At 51.3% G+C, this 15,485-nt stretch overlaps 7 protein-coding genes across 8 annotated transcripts; 4 read left to right on the forward strand and 3 right to left on the reverse strand.

The window, feature by feature from the left end:
- Positions 1-2,402: 2,402 nt before the first annotated feature.
- PV07_10978 (uncharacterized protein) lies at positions 2,403-2,808 on the forward strand (the record flags this gene model as incomplete). Its single annotated transcript, XM_016398365.1, has 1 exon — positions 2,403-2,808. One exon carries the CDS (start codon positions 2,403-2,405, stop codon positions 2,748-2,750), a length of 348 nt encoding a protein of 115 aa, XP_016242927.1. The 3' UTR covers positions 2,751-2,808.
- A 1,564-nt stretch (positions 2,809-4,372) lies between these two features.
- On the forward strand, positions 4,373-4,821 carry PV07_10979 (uncharacterized protein; the record flags this gene model as incomplete). Its single annotated transcript, XM_016398366.1, has 2 exons — positions 4,373-4,529; positions 4,751-4,821. The coding sequence occupies 2 exons, from the start codon at positions 4,373-4,375 to the stop codon at positions 4,819-4,821; spliced, it is 228 nt and encodes a 75-aa protein (XP_016242928.1).
- Positions 4,822-5,953: 1,132 nt separating this feature from the next.
- Positions 5,954-7,090, forward strand: PV07_10980 (arsenical resistance protein ArsH). The gene is made up of 2 exons (XM_016398367.1): positions 5,954-6,412; positions 6,464-7,090. The coding sequence occupies exons 1-2, from the start codon at positions 6,039-6,041 to the stop codon at positions 7,035-7,037; spliced, it is 948 nt and encodes a 315-aa protein (XP_016242929.1). The 5' UTR covers positions 5,954-6,038; the 3' UTR covers positions 7,038-7,090.
- Positions 7,091-7,207: 117 nt separating this feature from the next.
- Positions 7,208-8,363, reverse strand: PV07_10981 (uncharacterized protein). The gene has a single exon (XM_016398368.1). It carries the CDS (start codon positions 8,167-8,169, stop codon positions 7,780-7,782), a length of 390 nt encoding a protein of 129 aa, XP_016242930.1. The 5' UTR covers positions 8,170-8,363; the 3' UTR covers positions 7,208-7,779.
- A 1,236-nt stretch (positions 8,364-9,599) lies between these two features.
- PV07_10982 (uncharacterized protein) lies at positions 9,600-11,190 on the reverse strand. The gene has a single exon (XM_016398369.1). It carries the CDS (start codon positions 11,019-11,021, stop codon positions 9,759-9,761), a length of 1,263 nt encoding a protein of 420 aa, XP_016242931.1. The 5' UTR covers positions 11,022-11,190; the 3' UTR covers positions 9,600-9,758.
- Positions 11,191-11,371: 181 nt separating this feature from the next.
- PV07_10983 (uncharacterized protein) lies at positions 11,372-13,439 on the forward strand. The gene is made up of 2 exons (XM_016398370.1): positions 11,372-12,529; positions 12,590-13,439. Exons 1-2 carry the CDS (start codon positions 11,955-11,957, stop codon positions 12,954-12,956), a joined length of 942 nt encoding a protein of 313 aa, XP_016242932.1. The 5' UTR covers positions 11,372-11,954; the 3' UTR covers positions 12,957-13,439.
- On the reverse strand, positions 13,358-15,213 carry PV07_10984. Of its 2 annotated transcripts, none has more exons than XM_016398372.1 (2): positions 15,048-15,213; positions 13,358-14,979 (listed from the first exon to the last, which is right to left on the reverse strand). In XM_016398372.1, exons 1-2 carry the CDS (start codon positions 15,114-15,116, stop codon positions 13,894-13,896), a joined length of 1,155 nt encoding a protein of 384 aa, XP_016242934.1. In that variant the 5' UTR covers positions 15,117-15,213; the 3' UTR covers positions 13,358-13,893. The 2 variants fall into 2 exon arrangements, with proteins under 2 accessions (XP_016242934.1, XP_016242933.1); XM_016398371.1 differs by having other exon boundaries at positions 13,358-14,991.
- Between the last annotated feature and the right edge of the window lie 272 nt (positions 15,214-15,485).

Genomic DNA, 15,485 nt, shown 5'->3' on the forward strand with positions numbered 1-15,485 from the left:
CCGGTTGGACAGATGTTTGTTGAATGTAGGCCTACCTTATTATCGCACCGCTCGTTACACATGGCCTAACGTCTTGGAGGTTTCCTTACGGCCATCGATCGAGGATATCCTCTCATCAGTCAACCTCCCCAAGATATATTGTTTAACTTGGTCTTTCGTCCCTCTACCGTGGCAAATCGAGGCTGGGTGCTGATGTTGAACACCATTCTTGCGACGGCGTCGACCCAGAGCCCACAATTGTCTGAATATACGTTCCATTTGCGCTGGAACGCTTGGTTGGCTGCGGATGAGGCCAGCCTCTTCATGGAACCCACCATCCTAAACATACAGGCATTGACCATCTTCGCCGTCCACGGACAAGATCTTGTGACGCCTAGCCTTTGTTGGAATCTGACGAGCCAGGCCTGTCGAATGGCCCAGATGATCAAGCTGCCACTTCCTTCTGGATCCGCGCCCAGAGACAGCGAGCTATATTCGCGCAACCTGTGCCTTTTCTGGAGCCTGTTCATCACCGACAAATCATTTTCACTCTCCTTCGGATGCCCCTCAGTGTTGCCTTCTGCGCTATATCAAAATGTCGAGCTTCCTACTCCTCGGCAGCTCTCGGCGTATAGGCCGCATCTGTCCACCTCTGACGCTGGAACGGATCTTCCGCCTCATGTGGAATTTTTCGGTGCCTTCTATTTTGTGCAATGCACGAAACTGGCAATGATTATGAGCGACATCTCGGATTTCTATCTTCTCGGCAGTCGTGACCCCACCCGCCATTTAGAACTGAAGAAGAGACTCGACCACTGGATATCGGTCGTTCAGCAGGTGAGCCAACTCTGACGAGCGTGGATTAGTTTTGACTTCTATTCAAGAGCCAAACTCTGCATACAAATCTCACCGATGCGACCGACTCGGCAACGGTCTCCATCAGAATCGGGTTTAGCTTTCTGAGCTACCAATACCATCATCTAGTTGTCTGCCTTACAAGAGGTGACAAAGCTTGTCGTGAAGCGTGCCTTAGCTCCGCGCGAGCAGCGATATCGCTCCTGAAAGGCCTGGTTGCCCATTCCGAGGAAGTATTCAATGGCATTGTCTGGTATATCTGGTGTTCCTTCAGTGGAGTTTCTGCATGCTTACCCTCATGCAGGCAACAGTTATATTACCCTTTCACTCCGTTCTTCGTCCTTTTTGGCGAAGTCATCACCAATCCGACCGCGAAGAACAGTGTCGAGGACCTGCAGCTGCTCCGGCAAACGGTGTTGTACTTTCTCGAGTTCCAAAAGTACCATACTTCAGCAGTAAAGCTTGAGAAAGTAGCAGAGACCTTTACCAAAATCGCCGAAGCATATGTCCGCCACTTCTTCAGAAAACAAAGCGGCATGGCCAATAGCGACCATTTTCGTACGAGCAAAGCGATGATATTGCCGGCCCAACCTGGAAGTGGCCCCTCGACCACCTTCGCTTCCTCGAATTATGCAACTCCGGCCTTACAACACGGTGATACGAGTTCCGGCAGCTCCAACATTGGGATAGCTGCTCAGATGGACTACCAACTTCGCTTGGACGAGACAAGCAACCTAGACCCCACAGCACTCTTGCAGCTCTTTTCCTATCAAGGTGATACATCGAACGCCTTTCGAGACTTTCATATCGCAGATGTCCAACCGGACAGCATGCATGGGCTACAGGAACACGAAGTGAGTAATAACAATGATCCGGGGCTTCAAAACTGGCAAGTGCCTGAGTCAGGTCAATACGTGTCACTTCACGACGTCGAGATGAACGGAAGAAACCAGTTCTCTCAGTGCACGTTCGATTGGTTTGCGCTCGAGAAGTATGCCATGTAGTGGGCGGAGGTGTGTGATCCGCGGCACGGAGGCGTCTGCGGAAGTTTACTAACCAAGATAGCCCGAGGCTTCAGACCGGTGATTCTTAGCCTGGGGGTACCAGAACCCTTTGTGGGCGAGGTGCTTTCGCATATTAACCGGCATCATCATTCCATATAGTGTAGCTAGACATCTTTCCTTCCGCCAAGTTTAAAACTGTATTATTCGTTCCCTTTCCATATACCGAGTAACTACCTTGGATTCAAACAGTTAACGGTAGACGCGGAGAACTGGCATTCACAGTTCACGGTTTCATCTTCTTCTGCCATCCGAAATGACGCATGCCTGATGGTCAATCAAGGACCATCGTCTCCTGTGAACTGAGAGCCTTTTGAGCATCGTTTCGGAACGTCGGTGGGCGTTCCGTTGAAGTTAGAGGCAATTCTGCACAGCCACAGGTGGCCGGCTGAGTGGGGGCCAAGGGCGGCTGACAACCACCATGCTTGCCAGGGAAGATTCACAGTTCTCGTCGACACCTGCAAGATCTACGCCTTGCTTCGAAACAGAAAGGACCACGAATCTGAGATGGACCTGTTACCTGGGAAGCTGGGAGGTCGACGCGCTTCGAATCATCCAAAATTAGAACCGCCCATGGCGGTCAACATCTACTACGAGCAGTATAAAACCGAGAATATCCAGACTGTTTATAAGGACTACTACCCTTCAGCAGAATCCAGCCAAGAAGAAAAGGATCTTCTCATGGAAAGGCGCCTGGAAGTCTCCAAGACAGCCGAGCGTCTTGATTCAGACAAGAAGTCCTTTACCGCGGCGAACCATCAGGCAGCGCAGGAGCGGGCGGAAGAAGGCGTCAGATGCTATGACTGGGCGTATGCGAGGCAGCCGAGCCCCGAGGCTCCATTTAAGGAGACGTGAACATCATCATGGAGGATCTTTCACTGTTCCTTTCCGGTCATCATGGGGCATCCGAACTCTTTAGCATCATCAACGAACGGTTACGCAGTTAAACTACCCATCAAATCCGCATCGACCCGACGCTACTCTGAAGGGCGGAACATCACAATCTCCTCAAAACCTCTAAACCTGGGCGTATCCATACAGATGGCAGGATGAAAGATCCTGGTTTTCAATCAAGCGTTGCCTTCACCAAAGACATGAGATAATCTGGAAATCTTTTCACAGAGGTGGCTACATTCGAGCAAATTGAGCAGACTGAGCAGCAAACAGCGAGATATGAATGAAGTGCTACTCCGGTGATTGAGAATTGGGAAGTCATGTACCAGTTCGAGATCACAGGTGATTCAGGCCCTCCCTGTGACGGGTCGAAAACACGCAAACAACGTGCAGCTGTGACATCTGTGAGCAAACATTCTCTACCATCTTTCCTCCTTCGACACCATTACTTCTCCCTACTTTCTCTTGAAACACCGCACATCAAGAAATCAATCTTTTCCTCTGTCCCATACAACCGCACGCACAACACTCCAAACGAAGAGATCGAGATGTCTGCATCAGACGATTACGACTATAGCCAACACGCCACCTCCAATACACGAGAGAAATACTCCTTCCTCTACCCTACATCAGGCTCCTCCTCGCGCGACGTCGAATTTCTGGATCGGTATCGCGAAAATGTCTCTATTCCCCCGGACAACTGTTCCAGGCACATGGGAGAGAAGCAAGCAGCGAGCGCAGACAATGATCGAGCTGCGAGGGATCGGGAAGCTGCAGGCATGGCCGGTAGAGACTGGGAATATGATCGCTTGGACTACCGGCACTGGGATTCCAAGCGGCACCAATAGACACATATTGTTTTAGCTCTCGGCTGCAGGAATTGGGTTGAGCTTTCCTTGTGCTTCTCAGCTGTTCTAAGCCTTCATGACTGTGGGAATATATGGCGACTTTGTGGAAGCGATCGATAGCAAGATTGTACGGGGTGTCCTGCTCAGGGCTCGATCTCTGATACCTTTTTGTGTGGCTGGAAATAACCTCTTTGCCTGTTGTAGCTTCAGATTCAGTTTTGTCACAGGTATAGCACCATCATAGTCGCTGGGCGAGTCCAAAAGTGCAGCTCTTGTTCCGGTCGGAACCTCCAGCCTAAAGAAGGTATACTACAATAATTCTAGAGGTCGACTAAGTACCGTTCACCATGACTTGCGTCGCGTAGCCACTCATGAGAACAATCCTTTGGATGATGGATAGTCGGTCCGTGATTCGCTTCTCTTCCTGGCTACGTGATTACGGTCTGTTGAAATGTCACACCAGTGATGCGCGGCACACTGCGTCCTGATGAACGTCCCAGCGAGAACTGTTAGTCACATTGCTGGCTCCAATTCACAGAAAGCTTTCAGTAAGATGCGCAAACGGGTAAAACGGGTGACAATGAGAGCTACATGGTTTAAATACGCCTTTCTTTGAACGTCTCTGCTTCGAGTCGTCTATAACACCATAAGAAAAAGATCCGACAAGATTTTGCACAGATCTCAAATAATCCACCACAGAACACAGGAACAAAACCAGCAATCTTGAAGAAGACCATGCCTTCCGACGACTATAAGTGGTTCTCCCTGGGTGCGCCCATCCGAGACCATCCGAACGCCACCTACTCGTACCCAGATCGCACTCGCTTCAACGCCGACACGGGGACATACCGCGCACATCCTTCCTACGCGAACGATCGAGCAGCTCGAGATCGTGAGTGTGGCGGCTCGTCGGGGCGGGACTTTGCCTATTCCAGCGGCGACTCGAGACACTGGGACTCAAAGAATCATGGGAAGTGAATGGGTGTACCGAGCACTAGTCAAGCCCAGACAGAGGGAATCATTGTAGACAAGGGAGGTGTCTGTGCCTGAAGTGTGGTGGTAGTGGAGAGACTTTGGAATGCGCAAGTATATCTGTGCTTATCACACAAGCAGGCAAATCTATGCACGGGTTAGACAAGCGCTGGGCTACAGGCAGTAACGACACTGTGAATGCTAGGGCTTAGATATCACCAGCAATAAGGACCGATTAAACTGTTGTGCCTATTTAAACAAGAAAGAGTTCAGCAGGAGACGAAAACAAAAGCCAGGACTTACTTGGTAAAGCACTGGTCCTTTCCGAGCAGCGTGGCCATAACCATCTGCTGCTGTCTCTTGGGATGTTCCCGTAGGTGATGGCCGAACAGTGATATCAATCTGGTATTCACTTGCCATGGGTCACTAGAGATTAGCTCTCAGTTTGTAATGGGATGTGAAGGCGCGAATGCGGACAAACCAGGAAGCTGGTGTAAGGCTCTGCGGCTAGCTCATTTGGAGCGGAGCCAGGATCCACTCGTTGCCAAAAACGGGTCTATAGAAAATCATCAAGAAATGGTAACTCGTCTAACCGATCGTCCACCACCTACAATTCGCGCCGTGGAGTTCGAACTCATCCGCCTTATCAACCTCTATTGAATTCTGTGGCGATATGAAGACAGTTACTGTCATGGAAGAAATTGCTCTGTTCCTGTTCGTGCTTTGACAACCCTTCCTCATCTGTTGGTTCCCTGAAGTCGAAAATCCGCGTCGAGGCCCAAAAGAGAAGGTCACCGGAACGCCTCGCCCATGAACCAGACACCAACACGTCAGATGTCAGCGAGTGAGCCGTGCATTTTGCTTCGGGACAGCCATACCGTAGGATGCAGGGTGGGGTTAAGCATCGAAGCCCAGCAAAACTTATGGACGTCGCGACAAATTCAGCAGCTAATATTTGCCCATTCGCCCTCCAGCAGTAGATCCCGGGAGCTGAGCGCAGTCCATTAATCGCTCAGATCTCTCAGAACACTCCGCCCTCTACGTCAAAAAGGCGCCGACAGCCAGAAGAGCAAGGATCCACCTCGCCATCAGCTCAGGCCGGCAAATTTTTGACAGTGACCAATCATCATTGTTGGGTGACAAACGATCTCGCCTTCGAAAAAGCACCTCAACTACAAGCCAATAATAATGAATTTTTCTCATCTGATCCACGAAGCTGCTCGCAAAAGGCCAAGCGACCGATCACTCCCAATATTGGACAGTTTTCCCTAGGACCCCTATGAAGTTGTTGTCGAATAGTACCAACTTCGTCCGTGTTACTACATTGAATCAGTCAAGGTCTCTCTCGTTCACATCCCTCACCCGTTCATTCGGCATACAGTCAAGTTTGCTCTCAGTCGGAAGGCCACTCAAATCCGGACACCGCGAAATGACGGCTGCTGCTACATCTCGAGCTCTTCTGGTGAACGCCGGAGCTCAGGGTTTACGGATACCTCCCATGTCGTCCAAGTCCGATCAGCCGTCGTCGAATGGTGATCTCAACAATACGGCGTCCATGCGGGCAGTCCAAAAGCCCGAACGTCAAGCTGATTTCGCGTACCGATCACTTGCTATACCAGAATCCATTGACGACCCTCTCGTTCGCTCGGCGTACCGGCCGTTCCTGCTGCCGGACGGTATCCAACAGCAAGATTGGATCAGCAGGCTGGAGCTTGCCACTGCCACTGAGCTCGCATACAACGACTTGAGAGTAACCGGAGAGAGAATCAAGGTGCTGGTACTGTACGGGAGTCTTCGTCAGAGGTAAGCTTGACCCTCGAATTTATGCGCCTGGCATATCCTCAGGCTGCCTAGATCTTACTCGAAGCTTCTCGCCTTTGAAGTCTCCCGCATTCTGTGGCGGCTCGGCTGCGATGTGCGAATCTACAATCCGCAAGGTCTACCCGTCAAGGACGACGAACAGCACAATCACCCCAAAGTACAAGAGTTGCGGGACCTCAGTCGCTGGAGCGACGGCCACTTCTGGGTGTCGCCAGAGCAACATGGCAACCTTACTGCCGTCTTCAAGAACCAAATCGACTGGATTCCTCTGAGTACCGGATCGGTGCGACCGACACAGGGACGGACCCTGGGCCTGGCCATGGTCTCCGGCGGCTCTCAGTCCTTTAACACGGTCAATAGCCTGCGAGTCCTGGGTAGATGGATGCGGATGTTCACTATCCCGAATCAATCGTCCATCCCGCAAGCCTACACCTTGTTCACGGACAAGGATGCCGAAGAGGGCGGGTCGAGGTTGATGCCAGGAGGCAACCGGGATCGCCTGGTCGATTGCGCCGAGGAGTTTGTAAAATACACAGTCATCATGCGGCCGCACTTCGCCTTGTTCAGCGATCGTTTCAGTGAGCGAGAGTCAATGCTCAAGAATTGAGATGGACTACAGGTTCTTTGTTGCGACTGGTGGACTGGACATCTAATTTCGACCATATATTAGGTGCTTGTCCCGGCGGTTTTCCGCCGTCGATGTAGCGGACTTGTCGTGATAGTCCGCTCTCAGCCAATGAAAAGCCGTAAGTGACTAAGCCCAGACAAGGAGAAAGAGAGAAGGACCACTCTTTGTTATAGATCTAAATTCCCGCATGGCTCTACCTGCTTTTGTGTAGTTCCTTCGTCGCAGTTCCCTATCGTTGCCTTTTCTCCCCGTCGGTCGGTCAAGCGATCGGTCAGTTCTCATGGCCTGGGTAATAGTAACTCGTCGTGCAAGCCAAGAACGCAAGTTTTGGCCTGAGAACGAACGTGGTGGTTGGAGAGGGTAGCTTGGACAAATTATATAGTGCTTTGCCTCGCGAGAGACAATACCCTTCACTGCGAGTATCGCATGTGTGTGACGACCCCGGCATGTAATACCAAGCGCTTGACCCGGCGATCGATATAGCAAAACAGCCTGCGCATCAAACAACCGGCATCGTAAACCCACCCACGCATCCTCCTCATGGTGAGAGACTATCACTCCTCGGCGCCGAATCAAAAGAAACCTGACTCTTCAAATGCACGCCAAAGTGATTTACCGGGGACAAACCACCGAAGCCCTTGTCCCCACCGCTTTCCATATTAGAGCTTTCCGTATTAGATGTGTAGCCATCATCGATAGATATCAGCGACCGCTGAGGTGATTATTGGGACTTGGCTGAACGAGCGGCCGTGTGGTCGTTGCTGGTTGAGGACCTCCTCAGTTCCTCGGACTGGCGTTCCAGCTCCTGTGACAGTTCCCTCGCGAGCTCAATGTTCTCTTCAAGAGTGTGGTGGCGAACAGGGACGTCCTCCTCATCATCCTCGGCATCCAATGCATCCTCGCCCCGCGGCTCTCGCCCAAGGGCCTCTTCCAGAGAGTGGTGGAGACGGACTCCAGAGTCCTCTCGATCCTCGCGCGATGGCGGATTCGCTTCTTCGGTCGAATCGCCGAATGGGTCAGAAGGTGTTGATAAATGTCGTCGGTTGACGGGGCGGGACTTTTCGCCTTCCCCCCCTTTGCCTTTGAACACGGAGAGAAGTTTGTCCCACATTGGTAGAATGGTGGAAAATGTGCGTTGACGCAATTCTGGGTTTGGCAATGCGACAGAGTAAAAGAATCGGCCGCGATAGTTATATCGCCTTAAACACCATTTTTGAATGTAGGAAACGCCGCCCAGGTCCTCCTCATAACCCAACGATCATGAGACGTCGAGTTGCACATAGCGCGTGGTCTTGCACTGTAAAGGCATACAATGACCAATGTTCATGAAAGATGTATAGTTACCCCATCACGCCACTTGTCAGATGGTAGAGCACGTGCAACGGAAGGCTAGTGACGGCAGAGCGGCAGAGGGGCAAGCTGCAAGGAAGTCCCCCTGTGGAAGTAATTGTTGATGTTTTGTCCTAAGCTTGAATAATCTGCCTGATCACGCCAAGATTGGAGACAAATCGATATTTAAGAGCGGAAGTGCGGATGCACCAGCACTACGATCATGGCGCCGCCGACTGAAATGTTTGCTGCTTTGCATACCACGTGTCATGTGGCTACAATTTCTCGCATCGACCTGGTTCACCATGAATACCGCGCGGCTATAGCGGCTCTTAACTATCCTCAGCGCCATTGATCAATATACTTCATCAATTTTTTTGGGCTGCAACGAGATTTAGTGCACCTTTCTAAAGTGTAGTTGATGGCTTATTCAGCGATGAAGGAGAATAACAAAACCTCATATCCGATGCTCTCCTCACAAAGACTACGCTGCTAATAATCGACGCGATTCTAAAAGACGCCAGATCATGAAGGTGATCGGAAGGCGTTCAATACCAGATTGGAGCAGCTAGTAATTATAGCAGAGGTGTCGAGCAAGGCGGGTCAGGCAGATTCAACACCATCGTTGCGCTTGTGGAATGGATCAGAATGAAAACTGTAATCTGGGTGAACTGAATAGTTGAAGCCACGACGAATTGTGCGCCTTCGATGCCAATGGCTTAGCTCAACATGGGTTACGCTCATCATCAGAGACAGGCCTCTTCCGTACGTGGCATTTAAATCGAGGATTCCTGCTATAGTAATATTGCACTACAGTCTGGGCATACCAAGCCGTCCATGTGCTGGATCTGTGACCCTTACTCCCTCACCGTCCCGATATCTGCCCATATCTGCCTTGTACATGACGTTCCACCGTCCCTTAGAGTGGGTTTCGAGGAGCTCGCTGCGGATAAGACTCGAGATAAAGTGTCAGAGAAATTCAAAATCTATTGACTGACCGTCTGGGAGGTTAGGAAAGCCGGAATCCGCCAAAGAGCGGTAGATGCCCGATCACACAGCTGAGCCCCAGTTAGGCGGCACTACGAGACTCGGAAGAAGCCCTTACCCACTCGCCACTTGCCATAAAGGGGGTATACAAGGCACTCGCTAGCGCCTTGGCATCCTTGTATTTTCATATCAATGCGGAGGTCCCGAGTGCGAAACCGATGCGGCTTGTAAAGTTTCTCTACCTCGGTATTGTAGCCAGGAACTAAGGATATTAGAACTTCGCTCTTGTGTTGTGAGATAGTAAAAGTCAACGCCTGGATGATAAACTCGATCGAGTGAATCTATCGTGTTCCTCTCATCTAGATCCCAAATAAGCAAAAGGGTCTATAGCTCATCTTTTACTAATACACTTGGCTCTGGCCGTCCACTGTCCTTCAACAAATCCACACCCTTCTTCTTCTTCCACTTCTCCCACAGAGCCCAGAATTCCTTTTCCATCCCCGTCTCCATCTGATCTGGAAGCACAACCACATACTGCACATACAAGTTTCCAAACTCAGGGGCGTCATGGTCATGTTCGTGAACGTGTCCCTCGTGATAAATGGGCATCCCTTCACCCTTGATCGTGTCAGTTTGACCGGGTTGAACGACTTCGCCACGCTTGCGGGACAGTGGGACAACGTGCCCGTCCAGATGCGTGATGTTGCGAGTCCACTCGCCCATCCACGCCTCTCTGAGCGAAAGAACCTCTTTCCAGTAAAGGTCGTTGTCCTTCCGGCGAAAGAAGGTTCCATCAGTTCGTCCCGCTTCATTTTCGTTGATGGCTGGCTCTGTCTCCATCAAATATGCATAGAGATTTCCCGCGACGTGATCGGGATGTTCATCCGCTTCACTTTCGAAGACAAGTCTGTGACCCTTGGGCATTCCCTTCTCAATCACCGCAGTCAAGGTCGTGGGGCCTCTCACGACCTTGTTTCCGCCACATACTTTGCATTTGTGTTTGATGGTCTTTCCTTGTCCCCCACACTGGTCGCAACCCATCTGGACTTGTTGGAATATCCCCGGCGCGAGCATGTGTTTCTGGATGACAATACCCCGACCACTGCATTTATTGCATGTCTCCACTTGTCCGTCTGCAGAACCTGATCCTTCACATTCATCACAGATTTGTTGCTTTTCAATTGTGAACTCCGTTTCCCCACCGGTGTAAAAGTCTCGCAGTGGAACATGTAGTCGGACTTCTAGATCGGGACCTCTTCGTACTCCGCTGCCACCTCCACGACCGAAATGGCCTCCACCCCCGAAGAATCTTGAGAAAAGATCGAAAGGGTCATGAGGGTGGCCACCTCCACCCCCTCCTCGTTTATGATTCTCTAGCCCTTCATGACCATACTGATCGTATATCTTGCGAGTCGTGGGGTCAGACAGGGCTTCATATGCTTCGGTGACTTCTAGGAACTTCTTCTCGTCTCCTGTGGTCTTGTCTGGATGATACTTCTTGGAAAGTTTCCGATAAGCTGTCTTCAGATCACGGTCTGAGCAAGATCTGTCCAACCCAAGGATTTTGTAGAAGTCTTCGGCCGCAAGTGAACATGTGATGAGAGCGAACAGAGGGAGGAGACGGGAGATGAGACGGAGGAGGAGCATGTTGACGGGCGCTGCCCTCACAGGGCCAGAGGAAGGGCTTTGTCAGGCGTCGGGGGCGCAACAGGACAATCCTATGAAGACGGCGCCATAGCGTGGACGATTTGAAAGACTTCGGGGAATAAACCAGGACAAGGTTTGCGCTTTGACAACGTGGCTGGACAAGTTTGAGAGGGACAGGTATGAAGGGCGATTTCCTTGCACATGCGGCCAGCATGTCCATCTCGCGATCAGCGCATTTGGCCGCATTCTCCACCGGAGCGCAAACTGCGCTATGCGGTACTTTAGTCCCCCGAACAGATGTTTGCTTTGGGACAACTGGTCTTCCCATCTTCATGTGCTGAAAGGAAGGATCCATGTCCCTGATCCTACTCGGAGAGGAGGACCTTCGTTGAAATTCAGAGATATTCCCTTCCGGTTTCTCAAAATCTCTATGAAACATGGAAACTTCACCCTCTTCAAGATCCTGCGGCCGATCAACTATGTGTCTTCTGCCGTGCGTGATGCGCCAGATTGTCCTTGACGCCAACAAAGAATCTTACCATAGGCCAATGGGTCTATCGAAGTTCAAAAATGCCACCAAATACAGGTTGGTAGCAAGATGTTCAGTCAATCCTGTGGAGTTCACCTTACTAGGCACATTTTGAACCGACCCAAGCCTTCGGCAATGTACCTAAGTATGCTGCTTCCAGAAAAGCGGCTTGAGAAAATGCCGATCGAATCATGCATGTTCCCAGGCCATGAAGACAGAAGCCGCCTCATCCTTCTTCTTGCTTGATAGGGAGTGGCTTTCCTTGGAACTGCAATGGCAACAGGCAAATTGGCGCAGAGAAGGGCTTCCAAGTCCCGGTCCAACCAAAGACTTCTGCTGCAGCCTCTCACTGCCGACACCCTTGGTTGACTTGTCTCACAGATTGATCAGCCGAGAGGAGACATATGACTGCTGCCAGGCTCTTAGTTGAGGACTCGTCATATTGTGTTGCCCCAGGAGTTGGCTGTCCTGCCATGAATATTCTCGATGCTGAGAGCAATGCGGTGGGCCTCTTCGGGGTATTTGAATATTGCAACCCTTCGACGCATCTGGTTGAACCTCCAATAACTCGGTGTACTGCTGCTGGCCATTTACTTCCAGTTGGAAGGGTGCACAAGAGCTGTCAAAGTATAAAGACCCTCCTCCGCGTCGAATTTCAAGGAAATCTCTGCGCTACACAGCCTGCCACTGTGCGGCTCCGAAGGAGCGAAACTCTTCATATACCAGCACCTTCTCGAACGATTCCTTCGATCTTCCTGTTCTTGCAGCAGAGTTCATTGAACATCACTACCGCTACTACTATCACAATGCGCACCTTTGAAGCTTGCGCTCTCTGGGGGCTGGGCCTTTTGTTAAGCAGCAAACTTCTTGTGACTGCGCTTCCAACTTTCGATTACATGTGGACCCATGTGAGGAGTGAACACTTCTACAGCAGCAGTAGCCATTGCGACTCAGACAGGGAGGCCTGCTTTTGGCCAGGGTACGCTTTCACCCAACTATGGATTCTCCTCCTAGTGACCAATGCAAACATGTCCAGCAGATTTATCCGCCCAGCAGTTGAGTCCGATGAGGAGGGTGACCCGGCGGTGAGGGCTCCCGCGGCTGTGTATCCACATGACACAGCATTGACTGCTACCGCTACCGACGACAACACCGCTACTTCCTGCAACCCAAGCACACAGACGGCACTCACTGCGGCTGCGGACCTGAAGTTCCAGCGCCGTGATGAAGACACGGGAGTCATTCCTCCCGCCGTTCGATCCCAGGAGACCACCCTCCCTCCGGCTAACCCAACGCCCTACCCGTGCGCGGGATTGGTCCAACCATGCGATCCGGGCTACAAGGTCCTGCTCTTCAACGGCCTCTGCATCTGCTATTATCTTGGAGGTCGCGGAGACGCGAGGTGAGGTGTGTCCCAAAAGTCTGGGTGGGCTCTCGCGTAGAGCGGACTCGCGGTTCAGAACTTTGGCGAGGTACATTCACCCGTGTGTCACCCCCCAGGATCGAACGAGTTTGGGGGGGGAGGGGAGAGATGTGTGTGTGACTGACTTCTCATCTGACCTTGGCCTACAGCACGGTCACTATACCGACAACAACAACCACATACACTGCGATCCCTCGGGTGTAGCCCGTACACCCTTTGTGCCGTTTTACTGTGGGCAGCAATGGCGTTGGGTGAATTGTTTAGCGTTGGCAGGGGCGCGGCAGGAGAGTGACTGCAAATGTGTGCCAGGTCAGGCATGCTGGACAATCAGGACAAACACCCACATTCACTACCAGCACGAAGATGAGTCTGGAGTGGACAGGGAGGTATGAGTTCTCACCGCCCCCTTTTTCTATGGGTATATTGATATAGCTTTCTTTCAATGAGATGATGTTCTGACGATCAACGTGACATCTTTGGCTCTGGATTGTTTCCCATCTGTCTTCTGGCCGGGGCTGTTCGCTCGGATGCCTGGCGACCCTATTGTGCCCTTCTCGGAAAATTGGGAGCATTGGTCATCTATTAAGTTCGAGCGCCCCCCTGTCTGCTCTCATCTCCATAATTTACAATTTTGTCCATCATACCCAATTGCGTGCTGGGGTAATCCTTTCAGAGCTTGGTGCCTTTGAATAGGTATATATTGTACATAGGATGTGTGTCTTGCCCGAACCTGGCGGATACAAGGGTCTTCTTTCAAAGGGCCACCAACAAACCCTTCTTCTGCAGATGACAGGAGATTCTGACGCAGTTCCTCTCAAATCATACCCCATGTGACAGAATGCCGAAATGGAGATGCTTTTGCACCTGTGAAAGAGTGAAAATATCGATCACGTCTGCTTCGAGCAGCCATACCTTCATCTTCAAGGCGTCTCTTTAACGCCCTTGCTCGTTTCTGCCACCAGTTGTTGAACACGCTCTTGTTGGTGTTGATTGAATGCCCAAATCCCAGTCTGGGTATTCAAGGACCCGAGTAGATCGTCCAGTGACAGCACGCCGGCTCTTCTCACCGTCCTTCGCAGATATGCAACGACAAGACACACCTTCTCCCAATCCACCTGCTCATCTGCACGGAATAGATTTCTCCATATCGCGCTAGCGAGCACCGCGTCTCCCTTGACGAGTCCTTCGTCGTACGATGCTAGTATCCCCCGGTACTGCAGAAACAGATCCTTGAGATATCGACTTCGGATCCCTTGGGCGGCGAGGTTGTGCAACAGAATCATCTTGTCCTCTGCCGCCCTCGAAAAATGCTCGATCAGGTACCGGTGATAATCCTGAAACTCGGTCTCGGATTCCAGCGATGCTCGCAGATGCGTCACGATGACATACATGTGTAGAAACGTGACTTGTGACCATGTCGAGAATGTAGGCGGCAAATCAATAGTGGTGAACCACCATGAATCCTTGTTTTCTGACAGAGGTTGTCCCATTTCAGCTCCCTCTTGTGCCGTAGCTTTTGGAGGACCCTTTCCCGTGAGAATGTTCATTCGTTGGTCCTGCGGGATGGTGTAGTCGGCGGGTGCGGCGCAGGATTTGAAAATCGCCTCGGTTTGACCGTAGATAGTGTAGGTTCTTGTCGCGGCGGGGATGTTTCTCTTAAGTGATTCGGCGAGACGGGTCGGGATGCTGAACTTGCTCGGTTGGTTGCTGAGGTGCGATTGGATTTGGCGCTGCATCTGTGACACGCTTACACCGGCGCCGGAGGTGGGTTGTGCAGAAGATTTGTCTTTACGTTCTGGTGGTGGTTCCGACTTGGATTTGCATTGAGGTTCAGCGCTGGGAAACGAGGCTGTCACATTCGACGTGACGGTAGGAGCTGTGGTAGGTGGAAGCGATTGATCCATTGGAGCTCGACTCCCGCTTCGAGGAGCTTCTTGTTGCCATTTTGAAGAAGCGACCGACAGATATCGCCGCCTTGAGACGGCTGGGCTCTGAATTCGTGATGTCTGTGCAGGAGACTTTGTCAGTTAGTCGTTAAGAATGAAAAAGGGCTTTAACGAGGTGTGCAACGGACACTCGACTCTGCTCTGACACTCTGTCTCAATGCTCTAAGGCATTGAGAACATATGCCGAAGGAACTCATTCTGTCGTTCTATGGTAAGGAGGAGATGGTGGATCTAATGGGCGGGAGCATGGTGTCCAGGTCTAGAATTTCTTCTCTTCGCGCCTGCATGAGCTGCGAACATTGAGCGCGTCATAGAGTAAAGAAACGAGGATATGTCTGACGGTTTTGGATGCCCGAGAAATCCGAGAAACTGCGCCATAACTGTCTGTCAGACCATTTGACATTTCCTGCAACAGCATGATTGGCGGGCTCAAGTCTGGTCAACGTAGCCACTGATCTTGGCATATTTGCAGGTTTTGTGGCAGCTAACATCTCAGCCGCAAGAATTCGCTGGTTGGATCTGGCCGAGTTTCTCATCTTACAACTAGTTTTTCGCCCCCCTTTTGT

Source organism: Cladophialophora immunda, assembly GCF_000835495.1.
Source record: "Cladophialophora immunda strain CBS 83496 unplaced genomic scaffold supercont1.7, whole genome shotgun sequence".
NCBI classification, from domain to species: domain Eukaryota; kingdom Fungi; phylum Ascomycota; class Eurotiomycetes; order Chaetothyriales; family Herpotrichiellaceae; genus Cladophialophora; species Cladophialophora immunda.

Excerpts from the sequence above, each read along its gene's own strand:
- PV07_10983 (XM_016398370.1), top strand. The coding sequence starts at position 11,955 with ATGACTGCTGCCAGGCTCTTAGTTGAGGACTCGTCATATTGTGTTGCC. Across the intron at positions 12,530-12,589 it reads GAGGCCTGCTTTTGGCCAGG|ATTTATCCGCCCAGCAGTTG; the intron begins GTACGCTTTCAC and ends CATGTCCAGCAG.
- PV07_10984 (XM_016398371.1), bottom strand. The coding sequence starts at position 15,116 with ATGAGTTCCTTCGGCATATGTTCTCAATGCCTTAGAGCATTGAGACAG. Across the intron at positions 14,992-15,047 it reads GTGTCAGAGCAGAGTCGAGT|TCTCCTGCACAGACATCACG; the intron begins GTCCGTTGCACA and ends TAACTGACAAAG.
- PV07_10982 (XM_016398369.1), bottom strand. The coding sequence starts at position 11,021 with ATGCTCCTCCTCCGTCTCATCTCCCGTCTCCTCCCTCTGTTCGCTCTC.
- PV07_10981 (XM_016398368.1), bottom strand. The coding sequence starts at position 8,169 with ATGTGGGACAAACTTCTCTCCGTGTTCAAAGGCAAAGGGGGGGAAGGC.
- PV07_10980 (XM_016398367.1), top strand. The coding sequence starts at position 6,039 with ATGACGGCTGCTGCTACATCTCGAGCTCTTCTGGTGAACGCCGGAGCT. Across the intron at positions 6,413-6,463 it reads TACGGGAGTCTTCGTCAGAG|ATCTTACTCGAAGCTTCTCG; the intron begins GTAAGCTTGACC and ends CAGGCTGCCTAG.